The 18,786-nt window shown below is 39.0% G+C and overlaps 1 protein-coding gene across 3 annotated transcripts in view; it reads right to left on the bottom strand.

Moving 5' to 3' along the window:
* LDAH (lipid droplet associated hydrolase) overlaps positions 1-18,786 on the bottom strand; it is a 119,487-nt gene that overhangs the window by 18,962 nt on the left and 81,739 nt on the right. For all 3 annotated transcript variants that reach the window (XM_040550782.1, XM_040550784.1, XM_040550783.1), the window contains one exon: positions 18,022-18,262. In XM_040550782.1, the coding sequence (XP_040406716.1) occupies positions 18,022-18,262 (241 nt within the window). The remainder of the gene's footprint in view (positions 1-18,021; positions 18,263-18,786) is intronic.

Below are 18,786 nucleotides of genomic sequence, written 5' to 3'. Positions count from 1 at the left end.
CAGCCCAACTTGAATTAAGTGTCTAAACTGAGGTGGGATGAGTCCTGGCCTAAGCTTCTAGTACAGCTTCATATTCATGTCATGTATTACTTTTAATTTATTTTAATGGTCTGGTGATGGGACAAGTAGTGTACTAACAGCATTTGCACAGGATACAATGCTAGTTGGTTTGTGAGGGCCAGGCAGTGAGAAATGTGGAAGCGACCTAAAGAGGAGAGAGAAGAAATCAACTCACTAGTATATGAAGTACAAATTCAAGATATGGTAAGTAATATACATGTGGAAAGACTCAAAATATTCTTTTACCTTAAAAGCTTCTAAATTAAAGCAAGGAAGGGAATCAGAAATTCAGAGACTGCTAAGATGACTTCTGTTCACTGTGTATTTTACTCAAAAATACAATCAAATCATACATTATGTTTCATAAATAATAGGAAGATGACAATAAAGAATTCTGCAGTACCACTATATAAATCACACAACATGACCACATCTGAAGCAGTGTGTATACTGACAGTCCCAGCCGCTATGGGATACTGCAAAATTAAGAATGGTGGTGCAGCCAGAGAAGTACAATTAAAGACGTGTTGTTATCAACGCATTCACAATACTCATGATATGCTGTTTTTCCGCCTTACAGCACAATCCATTAAAATGCAAAACAATACAAGGAAGTACTTCTTTAATGTCATACACCATTAACTATGAACCTTACTGCCACGGGAAACTGATAAGCACACTTACTTGCCATATACGCATTCCCATCTAAGCATCTTGCCCTGAGCTCCTCTAATACTAGATACAGTTAATGCAAGTAATCTTCGAGCAAATAGCTGTGAAGGGCTAGTAATTTATACTTTTAACAATCTTTCCTTTCAGGTACTGTTCTCTAGGTCCTCTACCATTCTTGCTTGGTTTTCTCTGGATACGTTCAATGGCTCATACCCCTTGAATTTTACTGTCACGGTACTTCAGTTTATGCTGGAGAGTCTACCTCTGTTCAACAACAGAGCTATAGTTCCTTCAGCCGATGTACCTCTTCATATATATCACAGTCACATCTGCCTCTTGACAGCACAGCAGGTTAAACCCCATCAGCTTGTGTCCTATGACATTCCCAGGATCTTTTCCTGAAAAACTGCTGCTTAACCAGTGATTCAGCATCCAAACTTATGTCCAGAACAGCCTGGCTCTTTAAAGAAGGACAGCATTCAGTTCTACCTGCTCCCCAACTATTTCTCTTTGTTTTATCTGAAGGTCATTTTGAATGCTGATCCCATCCTTCTCCAGCAAATGTGCAGTATCTTCTAGCATCATATTGTCTGTAAACTCAGTAAACATACATGGTATTCCACCAGTGAGATCCCTAACAAAACTATTGACAGGTAAAGGAATGAAGGTAAGACTGTTACAAAACTTTTCTAGCTACATCTTTCCAGTTTCAAAAATCCTCCTGAATCCTCTTTTCCACACAGCTGTCTAGTAGTTGTTTCAAGTATGTCATAATTCCTGAATGTTGTTATAAAGATACAACAGGAGACAGTGTAAAAATCCTTATTAAAGTCAAGATATCCCAAGTTTATTTCTTCCCTTTAATCCACATTACATTGACAAATGCTTAATGACTAAAACCATATTGAAAGAGATACCATTCCAGAGCAGGAACAGTAACTTTCTTCTCTCTTGCTGCTGTGGAATGTCAAAATGGGCTACTTCAGAAAAGCTATTTTTCTCAAATCTAAGTCACAAGTTCAGGGAGAAATCTCTCTGCTATTTCCTAACACTATACTCTGCTAACCTTGGCATTTTTTGAATATTTAGCTCTTTCCTATTACAAAAAAAAAAAAAAAAAAAAAGAAAAGGCAATTCTGACATTTCATGAATACTTAGCTGCTTTTTCAAAGGAAGTAACTCAGAAGAATTCTCTCACTTTTCGTGCATAATTATAAAGCCATCTTAAAGGGCTCCCTGGGACTGTTTGAGCATTTTAGCAGCTCTGAAAATCCATCTGTGAACTAGGCACAATCAGAAGCTGAGACACGCAAAATGAATGGCTTCTGAAATCCTTCCTCAGGCTATGCAGAGGAAAGTCTCCTTATGAGATCATCTTGTCAATGCTTGTAACCTGGTGTTACAGGCTCTGGAAAAACTTCCAGCAAGTGCTAATGCTTGTCTTTACTGAAAATCTCTTATGATTCTCAGAATCATTATCGAAAGTCCTACAACCCAGAAAAATGTTTGTTGGTTTTGTCATGATTTCAAGTACAACATAAAATGCAACCACAACAGCAACCCCAAGCCCATGCGCTGAACATCCTGAATGATGAAGGAGTCTTACTGAAATTTGCAGAATTAGTGACTTCACAAAATACAGCACATCCAGGAGCCTGTAGGACCCTGGCTCAAAATGCTCGCATGGGACATTTCCATAATGGACCACGTGGAAGTTGTACTGGAGTTGTCACCTTGGTGTCCATGCTGAAAACGTGGGAAATGTAGATTTTGTGTTTGGCATTCACCACTATAACTCACTACTTCATGAAGAGAGAAATTATCCGGGGTTTAGTAAAGAGAACATAAGACTGAAATTAATATTCTGAAAAATCATTACATGTGAAAGGTAAGACTAAATGTGGGATGAAAGGTCAGGAGAGAGATGACAATCTCCATCCACTGAGGATACAAGACCTGCACTCCTCTCCTAAAGAGACTTTGGAAGAAAGGAGCAAAGTTCACTCTTTTCTCACCCTCTGCATGCATGGCAAAAGCCCTGCACCTCTAAGTTCTTTATTTAGGAAATGAGCTCCTAAAGACTTGGTCTTGAATCAGCCTAGCACTTCTGAAAGATGAAGCTATAGAAGTTCTTTAGTTTTTCCAGCCAGAGTATTTTCACTTATTCAATTTGTTTATCCAGTTTCACAGTCTAAGGCCAATTTTAGCATTTTCTGAATTTTCTTAGTCTAATCCCGTTCCTTTAAACCTGTACTTATCCAGGACTGATACATTATGGCAAGGCCTGGCTCACTGGGATAATCCAAAGCACGGAAAGTGGAGCACATTACACCAGTCTTTGCAGGGTCTGGGCCTCTGTAAATATTCATTCGTGTGGGTTTTTCACATAGCAACTAGGAAAGTAAAAGTACTTGTCAAAAAAAAAATGTGGTTGCAAACCTACAGAAACTGGCCAACGCGCCTGGAGACAGTCGTAGAACCCCCAGTCCTTTCTTACACAGTTAGTTTCATTTTAAGCTGCTGCTACCTCCTGTAATTCATAACCAAGTAATTTACATTTAATAATGAAAAATTATATTGTTAATTATATAACTATCATGAACAAAAAGGTCTGACAGCCTAAAAGTGAAATCAAAGTTTTACCAGATAAACACCATGTTTACCATGCGTTTAACACGTAAAAACCTTCTTAAAATTTCCTAACTTCTTTATATGCAGACCTTTTATATACACTGCTTCATAGATTAACCTGAAAATGGAAGCCTTTCATTTACTCCCAGGTCAGGTTTATGAAATTAACTGCCAACTTACTTTCTCCCCATGATCCTGCCAATGACCTTTCTCCTGCCCTAGTAGGATCATTCCCTCTCCATGGATTAAAGGTGATTAAGGATCAGTGTCAGTTTAGTCTCATAAATTTGCTAAGCAGAGACGACAAACTGTGCCAAAATGTGTTTGATTTATTTGTGGTGGTTTTGTGATAGAGGAACCCTGATTGGGCTCAGATCAAGGATCCAGAAAAGAAAAGAGTGTTTTATATTATTGGTAGCTCTTTAACCCAAAGTGTCACAGCAAGGACTTAATATCCTTCAACTAAATTATTAGTTTTCACAAACAATAATGACTGAAATCAATCAAGCTTTTCAGTGCTTAGGGTTATTTAACCACCAATTCAATTAGCCAGTTGTTAGATGAATTCCTGTATCTATTGAGCTCGAGCAGACTGATGTATCCACAATGCAGTCAAACAAATAAAATATGAAATAAAAGATCCCCTGATTTTGAAGAAACACATGTCTAGCAGCATTATTATTACTTTCTAAAGATTTTAGAACTAAATCCTGAACCAATACATTTTTAGTTGACTATTTGGATATCAACAGATTTTTGCTGGAACCTGGAAAGCTGTGCTAATTTCCGGGAAGAAACATGATTCTAACCTGGGACAGATAAACTTTCTTTTTGTACTTGAATCTTGAAGCAAGACAGAGATTTCCTGTACTTGCACTGAAGTATGTGTTTTTTCCTCAAGTCTTTAAACTTCTTGCTTGTTTGCTGAATATCCAAAGATCATTTGCTTCCTTATTTGCAAGAAGAAGATTAGATTAGGCTAGATTAATTGTAAAATCACACTGGAAACAAAGGGGTCATAATATGCTATCTGTGGAAATTCAAGATACTCTATAAAGACAACTATGTTTCGATACAGACACAGTTGTCTGTGTCAAAAGAAACTTTAAAAAGATGACTTACACATGGTTGTATATATCCATAAAATTTCGGGTTCAGTATTTCAGACTTAACTCTGAAAAACTTTCAGAGCTATACATGCCCCTAACTATTTAAAAATAAAGTCTGTTGTGGTGGCATGACTGTGTGGTTTTGAGCTGTAGACAGTATCTTAATTACATAAAAAACAATATTGTATTCCTTGCTGAGCTAAAGAGATGAATTTACAGTGACAGAAAGAATAGACAGAAAGTGATGCCATACTAATGAAACAACAGGGATAGTACAAAAACAAACAAACAAACAAACAAACAAACAAAACCCACCACTACCACCACCACCACCAAAAAAAAAAAACAACAACCCAACCAAACCCTTTCAACTTCATTGTCTAAGCATTTATGGAAATAATCAGAATAGTTCCCTTTCGGCAAAAATGAGTGGTTATGAAGATAGCCCCAATCCGAACACTATAGTGGATGCAAACACATTCTTTAATAGCTTGTTCACCAGAATAAAGTAAACATTAGACTACAAAGGGTTACCCAAACTCACTTCATTTCCCTACTGCTGTTGGCTTTAGATTATGTTGACTCTATCAACAAGATTATGGCTGTAGGTGTAAATTTATTAAGTCCCACACATCAAAATATTGCTCTATTTTGTAACTTAGTAGGAGCTATGCTCTGGAATGGGTACAAGGAGAAACACGGAGCCAAATTTTTACTTCAAGGTCTAGACAGTGCAATTTCAACAGCATTAACTTTGGAAGAACATGCTATGTGATTTTCCAGAGTGGACAAATTCAGAAGAAAAGTAGACTACAGCCTTACCTTCATCAGTCTTCACAAATGCAAATAGGTTGCCCTTTAATGTTTTTTGTCCAGCCAACCCCCTAAGCACACAAATAGAGTGGAGAAGGACTTCCTATGTTGTCTTACTCAGGCTACCGTACACTAAGGTGTCTTACTTTCACCAAGAAATTAAGAAATTTTCTTTAGCCATAACTGAAAGAGTTTGCAAATCTATGTAAGAATTCAGGAGACCTCGCAGCTTTGCTGGAACAGCATGCCCCACCGGACTGCCAGATGCCTCTTTACCACTGAATATTCAGGTTGATCAGCTGGATATTTCTCGATGCTTTCACTCATTGTCCTTCTGTATCTGTATCTTCCTCTTTCTCCATAGCAGAAACAATCTCAGGCCAATGCAGTCCACAGAGTTCACTGATCCTCATCACTGTGGCTGTTCTCAGTACTTCAGTCCGGTATTCGGAGACCCTGCAGCATGGCAAGTTTACAGCATTCCTCCTGACCTCCCTCACCTGCCTCCTATTTCTGGATTCCCTTGATTCTTTTCTGCTGTACTGTTCTTTGCACTCCATAAAGACATATTTCCACACTGGCTTGCTGTTGATAGTCTTTCCTCTTTTTACTGATCAATACCTTTGTAAAATGCCTTTCCTACTCTATCTTACCCCTCAAAACATTAAATGCTCCGTCTTCTCCTTTGTCTTACCAATTTCTCAGCTTCTGCTCTGGCAATTTTCAGCCAATTTTGCAGTCTGTTTTCTCACAACTGCTTTCCAACAATCAAACTTCTGCTGCTTTTTATAATTCTGGGCTGTATCTGCACCATTATACAAGATGGAATCAGGAACTCTTTCTTCTCTGGCCCTAAGGCTTGAATACTATGAGAATCCTAGTTGGAGCAGGCCAAAACCACACCAGAAAATTCATTAAATAGTATGGATGACCATACTCCAATGCTACTATGAGTACTGCACTCATTTAGCTCATTGCTAGCAGTAACCATAACCACCTTTGGCAGCTCCTGGCATAACATTTCTGTACCCTACATTCAATCAGCAATTCAGAATGTATCTGCATTCACTTTCTGAACTCTCAGATCTGTTTTCAACTATTACCTGACATTTTTTGCCTACATTTTAGTTTTCTCAAGCATTCTGTGTTGCATCTGTAGTTCACCAGTTTTGCTTGGTTCTTACCATGTTGTCTCTCATTGAAGTTCTGAAATTCTGGATGATACTCTTGCATCTTTAAAGTGAATGAAATCATAGGGGCTGGAAATTTTCTCCAATGGTCTAAGGGAATATCAATGATATTGTATAATTTTCAGCAGATATTTGCTCATCCTGTTCTTAGAAAGCACAGAGGATGGAAGTTTCATTATCTTGCCATGAAATCCAGTCAAGAATTCCTCTCTTATCATTAACTAAAGTCTAATCTGACTCTACTGTTACACATTATGTTATCTACCATGGACATTAAATTATTATTCTTTACTTGAAAACTTACCATGTTCTTTGTTTCTTGTTTAGTCTAAACAATTCTAATTTATTTACTTTTTCCTTGAAGGTCATCATTTTTCAGTATCTGTCATGGGATTCATGTAAATAAATGTGGATTTTGAAGGCTTAATTTATCTCCCTTCACACTGTAAAGAAGGTAATTTATCTCACCCTCAAGTAGTCACCTAGACATATTACATGAACATTACCTGTATCTCTCCACTGACAATGACAGGATTTTAAGGGGATTAGTTGAGATGAATCTCAGCTTTCTGCTGTAGATATGTATTTCTGTCCTAGCAGAAACGTTACCCTCAATACATTCAGCCGATCTGCTTTTCACCTTCAAATTCTCTGTATCCAGCTGTTACATATTCTCTGCCAGTTGCTTTCACCACTTTTTATATATTAAAAAAAAAAAAAGAAAGAAAAAAGAAAACAACACCTTATGAGAGCTAGCTTGACAGTGTCTGTGTTGCCGTATTCCTTCCTGTACAGATATCAAGCATATGAAATAGTGTACTTCAGATGGCTCAGAAGTTTGTCAGAAAGAGTCTCATGGATCTGTCTGCCCTGGTTTGTTGGACAAAATATTCAAGAGGTCTCCCTGTCCTTAGCATTTGGATGTCAGAACAACTCAGTCTGTCCTCCTCCTTTCTCCATCCTTTCTTTCCTAAGCAAGTTACATCCCTTTGTATTGATATTCTAGTTCTGCCAGTTATCCCACCGATGTCTGTTACACCAATTAACTGATTTGCAAAGGCTTGCAACACTACTTCATTTTGCATATTTTGGAATTTACACCACCTGTACATTACCTTGCTCAGCTGCTATCTTCTTTGCAGTATTACTTTGATCTCTTACAACTTTCTTTTACTCTCTTAATTTCATATCCTTCAAGAGGGCACTTCTGCTCATAATTATATATATACTATATATATTTTACATATATATATTTATCTTTCCCCATAAGCTCTTCCTCAAGCCTTCTTTACTAAATGTTTCCTTGTTAATCATTTCTTCATGCTTGCGGAAACCAAAGCCCCTATGATATTGATCTGACTGACAGTGATCTAGCCCCTGTACACCCATGCATACAAATATTCTTTTGAAGAAGCACAGTGGTTTTAATTATCATGTCTTAATGCCTGTCAAAACCAAGCAACCTCATTCCACTGTCATTAGTTGTAACAGTTTTTCACTATCTGTAGTTTGCTTCCATACATCCTTCTTTCCCACATTGACTGCAGTTTCCCAGGACATTTCTTATGCTCTGCCTTGGAAAACTATCATTTACTGTTATTTATTTTTCACAGAATGCATTTGCTGTTTCACCATTTGCCATTTAATTGCTTATTGCTATTACTTTAAATTATTATTTGTGTTGGCTAAGGACTGCAGTAAAGACTGGGGACACATTTTGTCAGGTACTGGCAGCGCTAAACATAGAAAAACCTGAAATGATTCTTTCTCATGTCACACAAGGGACTGCTGAAGTACCTCCACAAATTCTTGGTCTCCCTCTCATAGAATGCTTCACTGAGGCCTCCCTTAGTAGATTTGCCTGGCAGCCGGATAATTTCACAATAATCTGGTATTATGAAATGCTTGAGAAATGTTTCAAAATATGTAAAACATTGGCAAGTTTTAATTCCCACTCCTGGTCTCTTTAAAGATAAACTGGACAATATACAAGTTAATTGACAATTTGCTGTTAAATGTAGCAAAAGTGAAGAGTCCTAACTGAAAACTGACTGCCTGATCAGATCATTTTTCTAACTACGAATTAGATGCAAATAATTAGGTGGGAGTGCTAAAGGTCACAGGCTGGGGTTTGGCTTTCAGTGTGTCAGAGGCTATTCAAACTATTAGGAAAAATATCATTTCTGTCCTACAGGTTTTACAGTCTATTTCTAAATCCACGGCTGTACTACATGGAGTTGCTAATTTGGATGCAGAGATTTGCTTGTCGTTCAGGGGGAGGACAGAGGATAGAAGAAAAGAAAATGATTTAATTTAAATGGGAAGATGCTTGCCAAAGACTACTATTTTCATAGTGCAACAGAGCTCATCTGCATCTTGACATGTAATATATGACTCTTTCAAAAGTCCTCTCAACTCCACAGTGAAAGTGCTTAAATTGCAAAATGATTAATCAGTTCTGGGTTGGATTCTCATGCTACACTGAAATGCCCTGCAAAAAGTAGATTGAGCTTTTGAAAACATGTTATCCTCAGGGAAAGTAGTACTATCTGGTCAGAGTTTTTTTCCTGGTAAGTTGCCTATCTTATTGCAAGGGTCTTCAGAGGAGTGTAACACTAGTTTCCTTTCCAGTTTATCCTTTGCTCTTAAGGAAGCAATCTCTGTCATTCCTCAGAAAGACTCAGAACACAGTGGTACGAACTAATAATACCAAACAGCAGTGTAATTTCCTATGGGGAAAACATATTTTCTACTGGTAATTATTGCCAACAGCAATCTTGGAAATATCGTATAACATTGTTTAAAACATCAAACAGAAGGAACTGCTTAGTATCAAGGATGACTAAAGCAGGAACATGTGCTTCCACACATGCACACACACATTAGATAAAATGTTGATGTTTAGCGGCTTACAAGATGTAAACATTGACTTTGGGTTCTGGTTCAGTTTACAATTGAATTTGGAATGAAATCATACCAATTAATATATAATCACGATCAACACAATTAGGCAGAAATAGCTGCATTTGTTATGACGGACTTCTTTAATCTGCTTGGTATTAAAGTTGCAGGAAGATCAGAACTACACATGAAAATCAGTCAGCTGTGCTTGAGAAAGCATAGCAGGGGTTGAAGGCAAAAATAAACAAAAAGTTATTCAACAATTATATGCAAGTGTTTTACAAACAATAGATGCTTTGTTAAGGAGTGTGAAAAACACTCCTTTACTTTGTGTGATGAAGCACATGCAGAAGAAGTGAGGTGTGTGATGGAAACTGAAGTGTCTATGGACTAAATCCTGCCCAAGATTGCTTGGGAGCAACTCCCATTATCTTCAAATGACAGAACTACCCCTTAGCTGGAGGAATCTCCAGTTTGAGCTCTCACAAACCCTGGCAGTTGGCCGTGATGATGAGATTTCTGCTATAGTCCAGATTTTTGGTCATGGAAAGTTATCTGTTCTCTTCTTGTCTAAGAGGGGCACAGAAGGGTCTGGTGAAGGTGGTCCTCAGTCCCCCAGGATGGGCAGCGTATGCAGGAAGTTAGCATCTCCACGTTGTGCTTTCTGCCTGGGCTCTACCGGGAGTTAATATGCTCTCCTAGACAAGTGTTTGAGCACGTGAGCAGCTTTATGGAGGTCAGTTTAAGTGTTTTACTGGATTCGTACCTGATGCTGCCCCTTCCTTGAGGAAGCCTGATGGTGTTCAACAACTGCACCACACTGTCCTCTGAATGGCGTGAAGTCCCTCTCGGGTGCACTGGATTTGATTGGTACAAAAGGTGAACTTTGCATCACCCTTCGTTAAATATAAAACCACTTGTTTTAAAACTCATTGTAAATACAGTCAGCTATTGCTCTAACCAGTAAGTAATCTCTTGCACCACTGGGATTTCTCCAGATAACCAGCATTTCCTCCACAGACCCATGAAGACTCTATGGAGTTTTAACCTTGACAATATAATCATGTTAAAGAGTTAGGATGGGCAGACAATGAACACTGGTTGACATTTTCCTGACAAGCAGTATTGGCAAAACAGACCGAAATACTGCATTATCTGACTGCAGGAATTACACAGACTGGTGTTGCCTTTAGTTGCATGGAATGACAGGTATTGCATTACTCAGCAGCTTTGTAAACGTTAAGCTCCAGAAAGCCTACTCCAAGACACAAAAGTCTACCCATAGATATGGCTTTAGCATGTGCTTCAGTGCTCTGTTGGGACTACAGGGAGAGATCGCAGAATATATACGTTAACTTCAGAAAGGACTTAGATGAATCAAGGTAAACTCCCAAGCAGCAAACACAAGTTATGACAGATCCAGGAGCTGTATTCCTTGAAAAATTTAGACAGACACCTCTTAGACAAAAGGCATGAGTCTACTGTGGAAGGGGATCTTTCCCCTGAATCCAGGGGGTTTTGTAGTGGGACCAGGGGAAATAAAGTACCAACATACAGGTGACTGTATCTGACAGTGGCTAGCAGAAAGGAACTGTAGCTGGTAGCATTTAACTGGCATGTAGTTATTTTCAACATCCTTTCGGCTTTCTTGATGTTACCCTTTCCTTTTTTATGCCGTTTGCAGTGTATTGTTACACTCGTTGCATGTCTGTGGGAGTAAATCATATCCCTAGGGATGAAACCCCACCAGGGGTGAATAAACAATCTCCCCTTCCCAAAGCAAATCCCAACAGTGCCTCACATTTCATGGAAATGATCAGCAGCTCCGCTATCCAAACATTCACGCCTTATGAGTAATATTTATGATGGGAGTCTTTTACGTTGGGTTTTTCCCCCAAGAAGAAAAAGAATAATTAAAAGAAATAAAACCAATGAGAAATTTCCACATTATTACTATTATTTTCACAAGGTTTTCACAGGAAAGTAAAAGCTTTCACAAGTAATAAAAGTCCTTGTTAAATGTCTTTCTTTCTTTTGGAAGTGGGGTAAATTATGAAGCAGATTGACTTTAAAAAATAAATAGGACTATAAATACATAAAAGTCATTGCCTTCCACCAGTAATTTAATATGAGCATCCTACTTTTAAATAAGGAAAACTTTAGTTCACTCGCAGAAAGAATAAAGCAGATGTGAGCTTTTTCCGTCAGCTTAAGTGCTGCCTTGGTAAGGTGAGTTGTCCGACAACATTAAACAAACATTTTAGTCAGGCATCGCACAGGAAAATAAACAGTAGCAGAGGAAACATGAAAATATTAAAGGCTGTTATTCTTTGGCCCCTTTTCCTGCAAAGCAGGTGATAAAATATTACTGTGTTTCCACAGGTAAGGAAACACTCTCTTAAACACTTTGCAGAAATACATATTACGATCATCACTTAAAATGTCAGAAGTGGATAGGGCTCAGCTGTGACAGCACACAGGAGCCTGCAGAGAAACTCTGCAGGATCAGAAGATTTAGCACGCTGGGTTGGACTGGTGGGCTGCCTACAGCAGCCTTCTGACCCTGGGCAGAAGCAAATTCAAATACAGGCAAAAAGCATCTTGTAAGAGACCGCTGTAGAGTTACCTGATTTCAGGAAATGATGTGGATACCACTTAGAAACTAGTGAGAAGGAGGAAGGTTGTCTGCTCTATCGTTTTGACCTCTTTATGCACCATTGAGTATCAAAGAATGCATACAGAAAGATGAGAGGATACCTGCTGAGCTTCATCTTTGTTGCCTACCTGTGATATGCTACACTCTTAGGCCCAGATATAAGTTTATTTAGTTCATGTAGTTATGATTTACTCATCATGCTGGTAATTTCTGCCCTGAAATTTTGTCTAGCTATCATCATCTCTGAAATACTATACATATTTAGTTATAAAAATATAAAAAAAGAATCTTTGGAATGATTTCTTCATTAGAGCCAGAAGTTATTTAAAACTTACATACATCAGGAGAAAAAAGAAATCACTTCTTACTACCAGGGCTTTAAATTGTGTCCTGAAAAAATCAACCTGAAAATTTACTCATCTGCACAGTTGTCCAGTGGCAGCTGGAGGGAAAGGTTTTACTCTCATGCCTGCTATGAAAAACACAGGTGTGAGTTTTCAAGGTGGTACCTCAAATCCTCTGTGGTTTCAGTTTCTAACTCTACTTTAAAATGCACTGCATGCACATCAGCCTGTCTAGCTGATGTGGTTTGTGGAAGTTGCTCATGACTAACATATCTATCTATTTACAAGGTTAAACTTATGCCTTGGGATGTACATCTATGTACAGTTCTGCTGGTGATCAGCCATGGGATGCTGGGCAATAGCTTGTGGCTTGTCTTGAGCAATGCTCACTGATGCTCACTGCTTGTCTTGAATATCAGGTTCTTCTTAAAATGTGTTTGAAATGAGATGACCTAGATAGACTAATGTAAACTAATCAGATAAATTTGACTAATATTGGACAAACTGTTGGTAATTAAAAAAACACAGATCCCTAAATCAAGATGAAAAAGCAGAATATAATGTGCAATGCCCCCTTGGCCTTACATGCCTGAATAGAGAGCTCAGTTCCATACAACTCCAATCAAAAGAGCATTGCCTTCCATGATGGATTCAGAGGTGCTCATCGTATCTTCCACTGCTTTTAGGAGTTAAATTTTCATTTCAGTGTGAGAAAAGAACATCATTTTTTGCAAAACAAAGAAAGAAAAGTAAATTACATTGTAGCTATAAAACTTCAGCTATAAAAATAAGCTATTATATAGATTTCTAAAGTACTGATTAAAAGCTGGGTGGGCAAAGTGCTCTGATTTCATCATTTCATGTGAATTCATTTATTAAATACTTATCTAATACTTTAAACAGTCATTTTTTGCACCAAAAAATATCAGTTGCATATTTGGAGCGGTTCATGTGTGTCATGAAAATAACACCACACAGTGTCCTTACCTGAGTATTTTAGTGAGATGGGTTTTTCTACAGCAGTTTAGCCTCACAATAGAATTCTCCAAAAATTTCCTGTTTTACTTGTCAGGAAGTGGAGCTGAAGATGTGAAATGAGTTTTCAAATAAGGTAGGAAGCAAATGACAAGGCTATTGCTAGAAACCAGCAGTTGTAAATTTTAACACAGTCAAAGCATGGGCTATCTGCCTTTCCTTCCAGCAGTGAGGGTGCAATTCAGATCCCATTGATTTTTGATGTCAGCAGCAAAATGAAGAGCCCGTAGATGCAGAGACGGATTTATCTCCTCTAGGTTTAGGTACCTAGCAGAGATAGGGTCCCTTTGCAGTCTGTAAAGAGAAGTCATCTGTAGGGTGCGATTCACCTGACCTGCTTTAGATGCCAACTCACAGCATGATGTTTACATGTGGGCAGATGAAGACTACTCTTAGTGTCATATTTAACATCTCCTTGTTTAAGAAGAGAGAATTAGAATAGAAGCAGATCTCAGGACATGAGAACTCCCAAGGTGGGAATAATTCAAACGTAGAATGAAATTTGCCAGTTGGTTCCCTGGAGGTGAAATTTTATAACAACTTAGTTAATGTAAAGCTTATATTCCATTTCCATAGTGGTCTGCAGCAACTAGAAGCCTACATTTCACTGGCTTTTGATACAAATTCATTCCACAGATGCTCTTTTTGCCAGTTCTGAAGATTTTATCCTATGAGAAAACTTGCTCCTCTAAGTCATTCCAGGCACGTAATTTTGCCAACCTGTACAGCCAACAGAGAGAGGTGGTGTAGCTTTCCATACCTGGGAATCTAACAAACCATCCTTCACTGGACTGTGGACTATATACAGTTTCCTAACTCACGCATCAGAGTAGATTGCCTAACACTGCCTTAGCACTTTTTTCTCTGTGACGTGGATGAAATATAAACACTACACATGAAATCTGAATGTCTGCACACTTGGAATTTGTTACGGTTTGAATCTAAATTCTGATGTTTAATCTTCATTCCCTGTCCTCTTACAACATCTCTTGTAAGAAGACTCATAAAATAAAATGAAAATCTATTGTCTCCAGCTTTCATTTGTGTGATAGTCTAAACACTTCTGAAATCCTCATTTCAGGTTTCTGAGTTCCCTTCTTCCCAACCTGCCCGAATTCCACAAAGGAGTCCTTCTCCTCCCTCCCTCACCCCCAGATTTCTGTAGTCCCTCGCTCTGTGAATAGGTTAAACAAACAGGGAGATTCCTCAAGGGAAGTCACAGGTTCAAGATCACAAAGGACGACCCCCTTTGGGCCAGTTGGAGGTTTTTCTTGCTATTGTGCTTATCTGTATCTTCCCTGTCATCCAGACGTTAACCTTTGACCTGGGAGCCTGCCTCCCAAAAAAGCCTTGCAGTGTTTACCTATTATGTAATGTCTGTGCTTTTGTGGAAATTCTGCAGAAACAAATGGAGGAAGTTTGCCAGTCAAACTGGTGGACAATAAATCCTGTCCTATGTAGATAGAATGGTTTACTGTCACTGTAAGTCTGCTACTGGCATCTGTCACCAAAGAAATGTTTACAAATTTCAACAGGCTGGAGTGCCAAAGTGTTCCAGTACTGAAGAGTTACACAAGATTTGTAGAATAACCATCACCGTCCTAGATAGGGGTATCCTTGTTTTGCCAGCCTGAATAAACAGCATGACGTTTCAGATAACTCATGGTCACTCATGTCCAATTTTTCTGTCTATTCATCCCATACATTCATGAACACAAGTATCTCAATGCCAGTTTGTTAGCTGTAATACTTTTTCTGCCTCAAAATATCCTTGCCAGAAGTTTAAAATCCAGGTAGGCAAGCTGCTTTCAGACCCCTTTGCTTAATTCTAGCAAGTTCATTTTTATTTTTAAGCTATGTCTTCCTATCCTTCCCTACAATCAATTTTCTTTACAGTTCCTGCTGTCTCTCCTCCTCCTATTATTTCCCCTTCAGGATAAGACTTTATACCATGTTACCTTTCTGGACAATGTCATCACAACTTCTGCTGTTTGACTGGGGCTTCTCCATGCCATCAATTGCAAGGTTGGGACAATGGAAAGATGACTTTGGATAAGAAGCAGGAGCAAACTTAATTTGAAACAGTTGGATAGACAGGTAATATAATTCTTCCTTCACAACACCCTAACCCCTCTGACTGAGTCCTTCAACTAGGGGCCCTGATCTGGTTGCCACTGAAGGGAGCTTTTCACTCTTGATTTCAATGGGAGCAGCACTAAGTCTTACAGTTCCGCTATAATTAAGTTTTCAAATCTCATTTCCTTTCAGAGGAGAGAAAACATTGTTGTGACTAAGCTTTGGATGTGGTAACAAATCCCTGGCAGGTTGATTTGTTTTAACGGACGTATTAGTTTTAAGGAAACTTTTACCATCTTTTCTGCTCTTAATCACAGCTTTTATTACAATTACAGTAATGCAACAGATGTACATGCCAAAGGCAATATGTGTATTTTTAATGAGTTGACATGCAACCTTCCTGGAGAGGAGAAACAACTTCATTTGCTCAACATTTCTCAACCATATCTAACAGTTTATTAAGGGACAAAGAGTCGATCAGAAAAATATCTACCACAAATTCAGGGACTTCACTCACTTGCAGATGAGCAGTTCCGTAGGACAGTCTCAGTTGTCATGCTAAGCTTAGCAATTCTTGCTGAAGGGTTACATTTTCTATTGTCCACAAAGAATACAAGAGAAGGCTAACAGACAATATCCGGAAAGCCCTACAATTATTAATCCATGCATGTGGTCCTGAGTCACTGGGCTGTAAAATATCATCAGTTTCCAAAGATGGAACTGAAGGGGAATTCTGCTAAGAAAGATGATATCACAAGCCCAAAGGAATGAGTTGCATCAATAACGCCTATTTGTGCAAGTTTTACAAGACTTTGGCTCACAAAGACTTTGATTCTGGTATAATGAATTCAGTCAAGAAATTGATCATAGACAGAGATCACATCCTATGAGTACAAGCCCCTTTAGCCTGACTTTTTGCTGCTATTTTCCTTGTAGCTTGGACACAGATCAGACACGGGTGCAACCAGAAAATTACAGCCAGCAGACACCCCAGGACAGATGCACTAGGGAACTGAGCAGCTTGACAAATCAGGCTCCAACAGCAGCACTCGAAATCCACTCTTTTAAATTATTCCTGGCACTGCTGTGGTCTTGGCCAAACAGCACTCACAAACAATGTCTGGCCACGCTTTTTTTGGAGGTTAACACGGGCCAAGGACCATTTCCAATACAACTCTGGATGTAGCTACCTGTTTTGAGAGGTAGAAGTTTATCTGTGTGGACCAGAGAAGGATTCCTGGCTTGTAGAGACATGACCCCACAGACCTCCACATACCTTTCTCTGAGAATAAATTAGCAGAGGAAGAAGCCTGAACTCCTAATGTACATATGACTGCATCGAAGTTTTCTCCTTGGACATCATAAAATTACCATAAATTAACAGGAACCCAATCAGCAGACCATATGGCTCCTATCAGAAGTTTACATTATCAACCAGGAGCCTGGTTTTGTTAGGTACGGGGTACTACAATGGAGCAACTATTATTATGGCACATTTGTGCAACATAAACAACACTGTTTGGGGTTTGACAGTAAAAACCCTCGCTGCCCATCCTGCTTTCAGTCTCTGCACAGTCCTACAAGAGAGGCTGGTACAGAGCAACACATTCACAGATATGGGCTGAGGTTAAAGGGACTCGCAGCAAGCACAGAATCACTCTGGCACATCTGTTTGGACGATTAGGAGGTAAAATTAACTGATAGAAGACAGAACACAACTGGAAATCTAGGAATGTGTTTTTACTACTATTAATGCAATCTAAACTTCCTTCTTGCTATTATTACTGTGTTAGCATGTCAATTCTAGTCCAAATTGTTTTCAACTGCTAACTTACTAAAATACCTGGAATATAGCACAATCCATGTTCTGGTTTTCATTCTAAACTTAACATAATTTATCTGAAATTATTCCCTTTCTTAAAGCTGTTCCTGTTGCTAGAATGTGTAAAATACGCATACAGTGTGCCATATCACTGCAAGAACGTTAATCTTCTGTCTTTGCCCCAAAAAGCACTGACATTCTTCTTTGCACAAAGTAACATCTCTGTGGTTTTGTAGGCTGAAGACCCTTTCCTAAATTTACCAATATTCCAATTCACATTACAAAATCCACAGTTAAATCATAGCTTAAAAAAACAGATGTGAAGAACCCTTTGTGAAACTGATTATTGATTTATTTTCACTACCCAATATGAAGGAAAGGCAAAAGGTAAGAAGGGATAAATAACATAAATTTAGATTGTAAAGCAGTGGTTTAATCACATGAGATACTGTTATTAATACAGGTTAGAGTTTTCTTAACAAATATATATTCTTTTGGAAAGTATTTTATTCATTATTTTCCCCTTAAGATTTTTTTTTTATTGAATTGTTTGAGATTTTCTTGTTCTTGTGGTCTTAATTGGAGAAAAGATTAGACCTGTCCTTAAAAAGTAATTCATGCTTTAGTATGAAGCATTTGTGTACAAGAGTACATCAACATTTACACAACTCAATACAAAAGTTGGTGCAATAAAAAAAAAAAAAGCGCTCACCAATGCAATCCACGCTGAAGAGATTTACTGAGGTTGTTATAGAGGACTCATCACAGGTTTTCATCCCTCGCAGAGCAAAGCGCACCAGGGAAGCTTTGACTCCCTCCGGCAAGAAGGAGAGCAGGTAGACGGGCATGTACAGGATGTACCGCAGCTTGCACAGCAGGGGTGTCATCAGCTTGCCTTGCGGGGACTGAGCCATGCGCTCTATGGTGGGAAACAGCAGCACGGAGCGCAGAACCTGCCGGGCCAAGAGAAAACCACCGTCAGCAGCGTCCCGCAGCACCACAGCCTGGCCTAGGAGGCAAAGTGGCAAGTGAGGCCCGCTCAGGTCTGCCAGGTGCGGACACATAGGCAGGCTTTGTGGCATGCCCAGATTATTATTTTCTTAAAATAAGGCAAACAAGAAGCTGGTTATGACATGCTGGGTTCTATCGGTCAGAATAGGATGTGTTTAGCTGGGAAATAAGGTGCTGGGCAGGAGAGCCCAGCAGGCCGGCCCAGCAGGAGCTGGCCCCACAAGAGGGCAGCACACAGGAGCAGACCGATATGGCAGCGAAGCACCTGGCTCTCTTAACTGTTCTCTCCGAGCAAAACAAACAAACACATTTAAAAATTTCCACTGCCAAGACATTATCTTTACAGTCTGACAGCACACAGGTTTTCTGATTTGCAGTTCCACACAGGTATGCCTGGTCAGGGCATGAGAGGAAGCACACAGCCTCCTCACTAAGGTGCATACAGCGGTACACACGACTGCTTTCT

Source organism: Cygnus olor, chromosome 3 (assembly GCF_009769625.2).
Source record: "Cygnus olor isolate bCygOlo1 chromosome 3, bCygOlo1.pri.v2, whole genome shotgun sequence".
Taxonomy (NCBI): domain Eukaryota; kingdom Metazoa; phylum Chordata; class Aves; order Anseriformes; family Anatidae; genus Cygnus; species Cygnus olor.
Note: the sequence above shows the minus strand (reverse complement) of the source record. Positions and strands in the feature narration are given on the sequence as shown.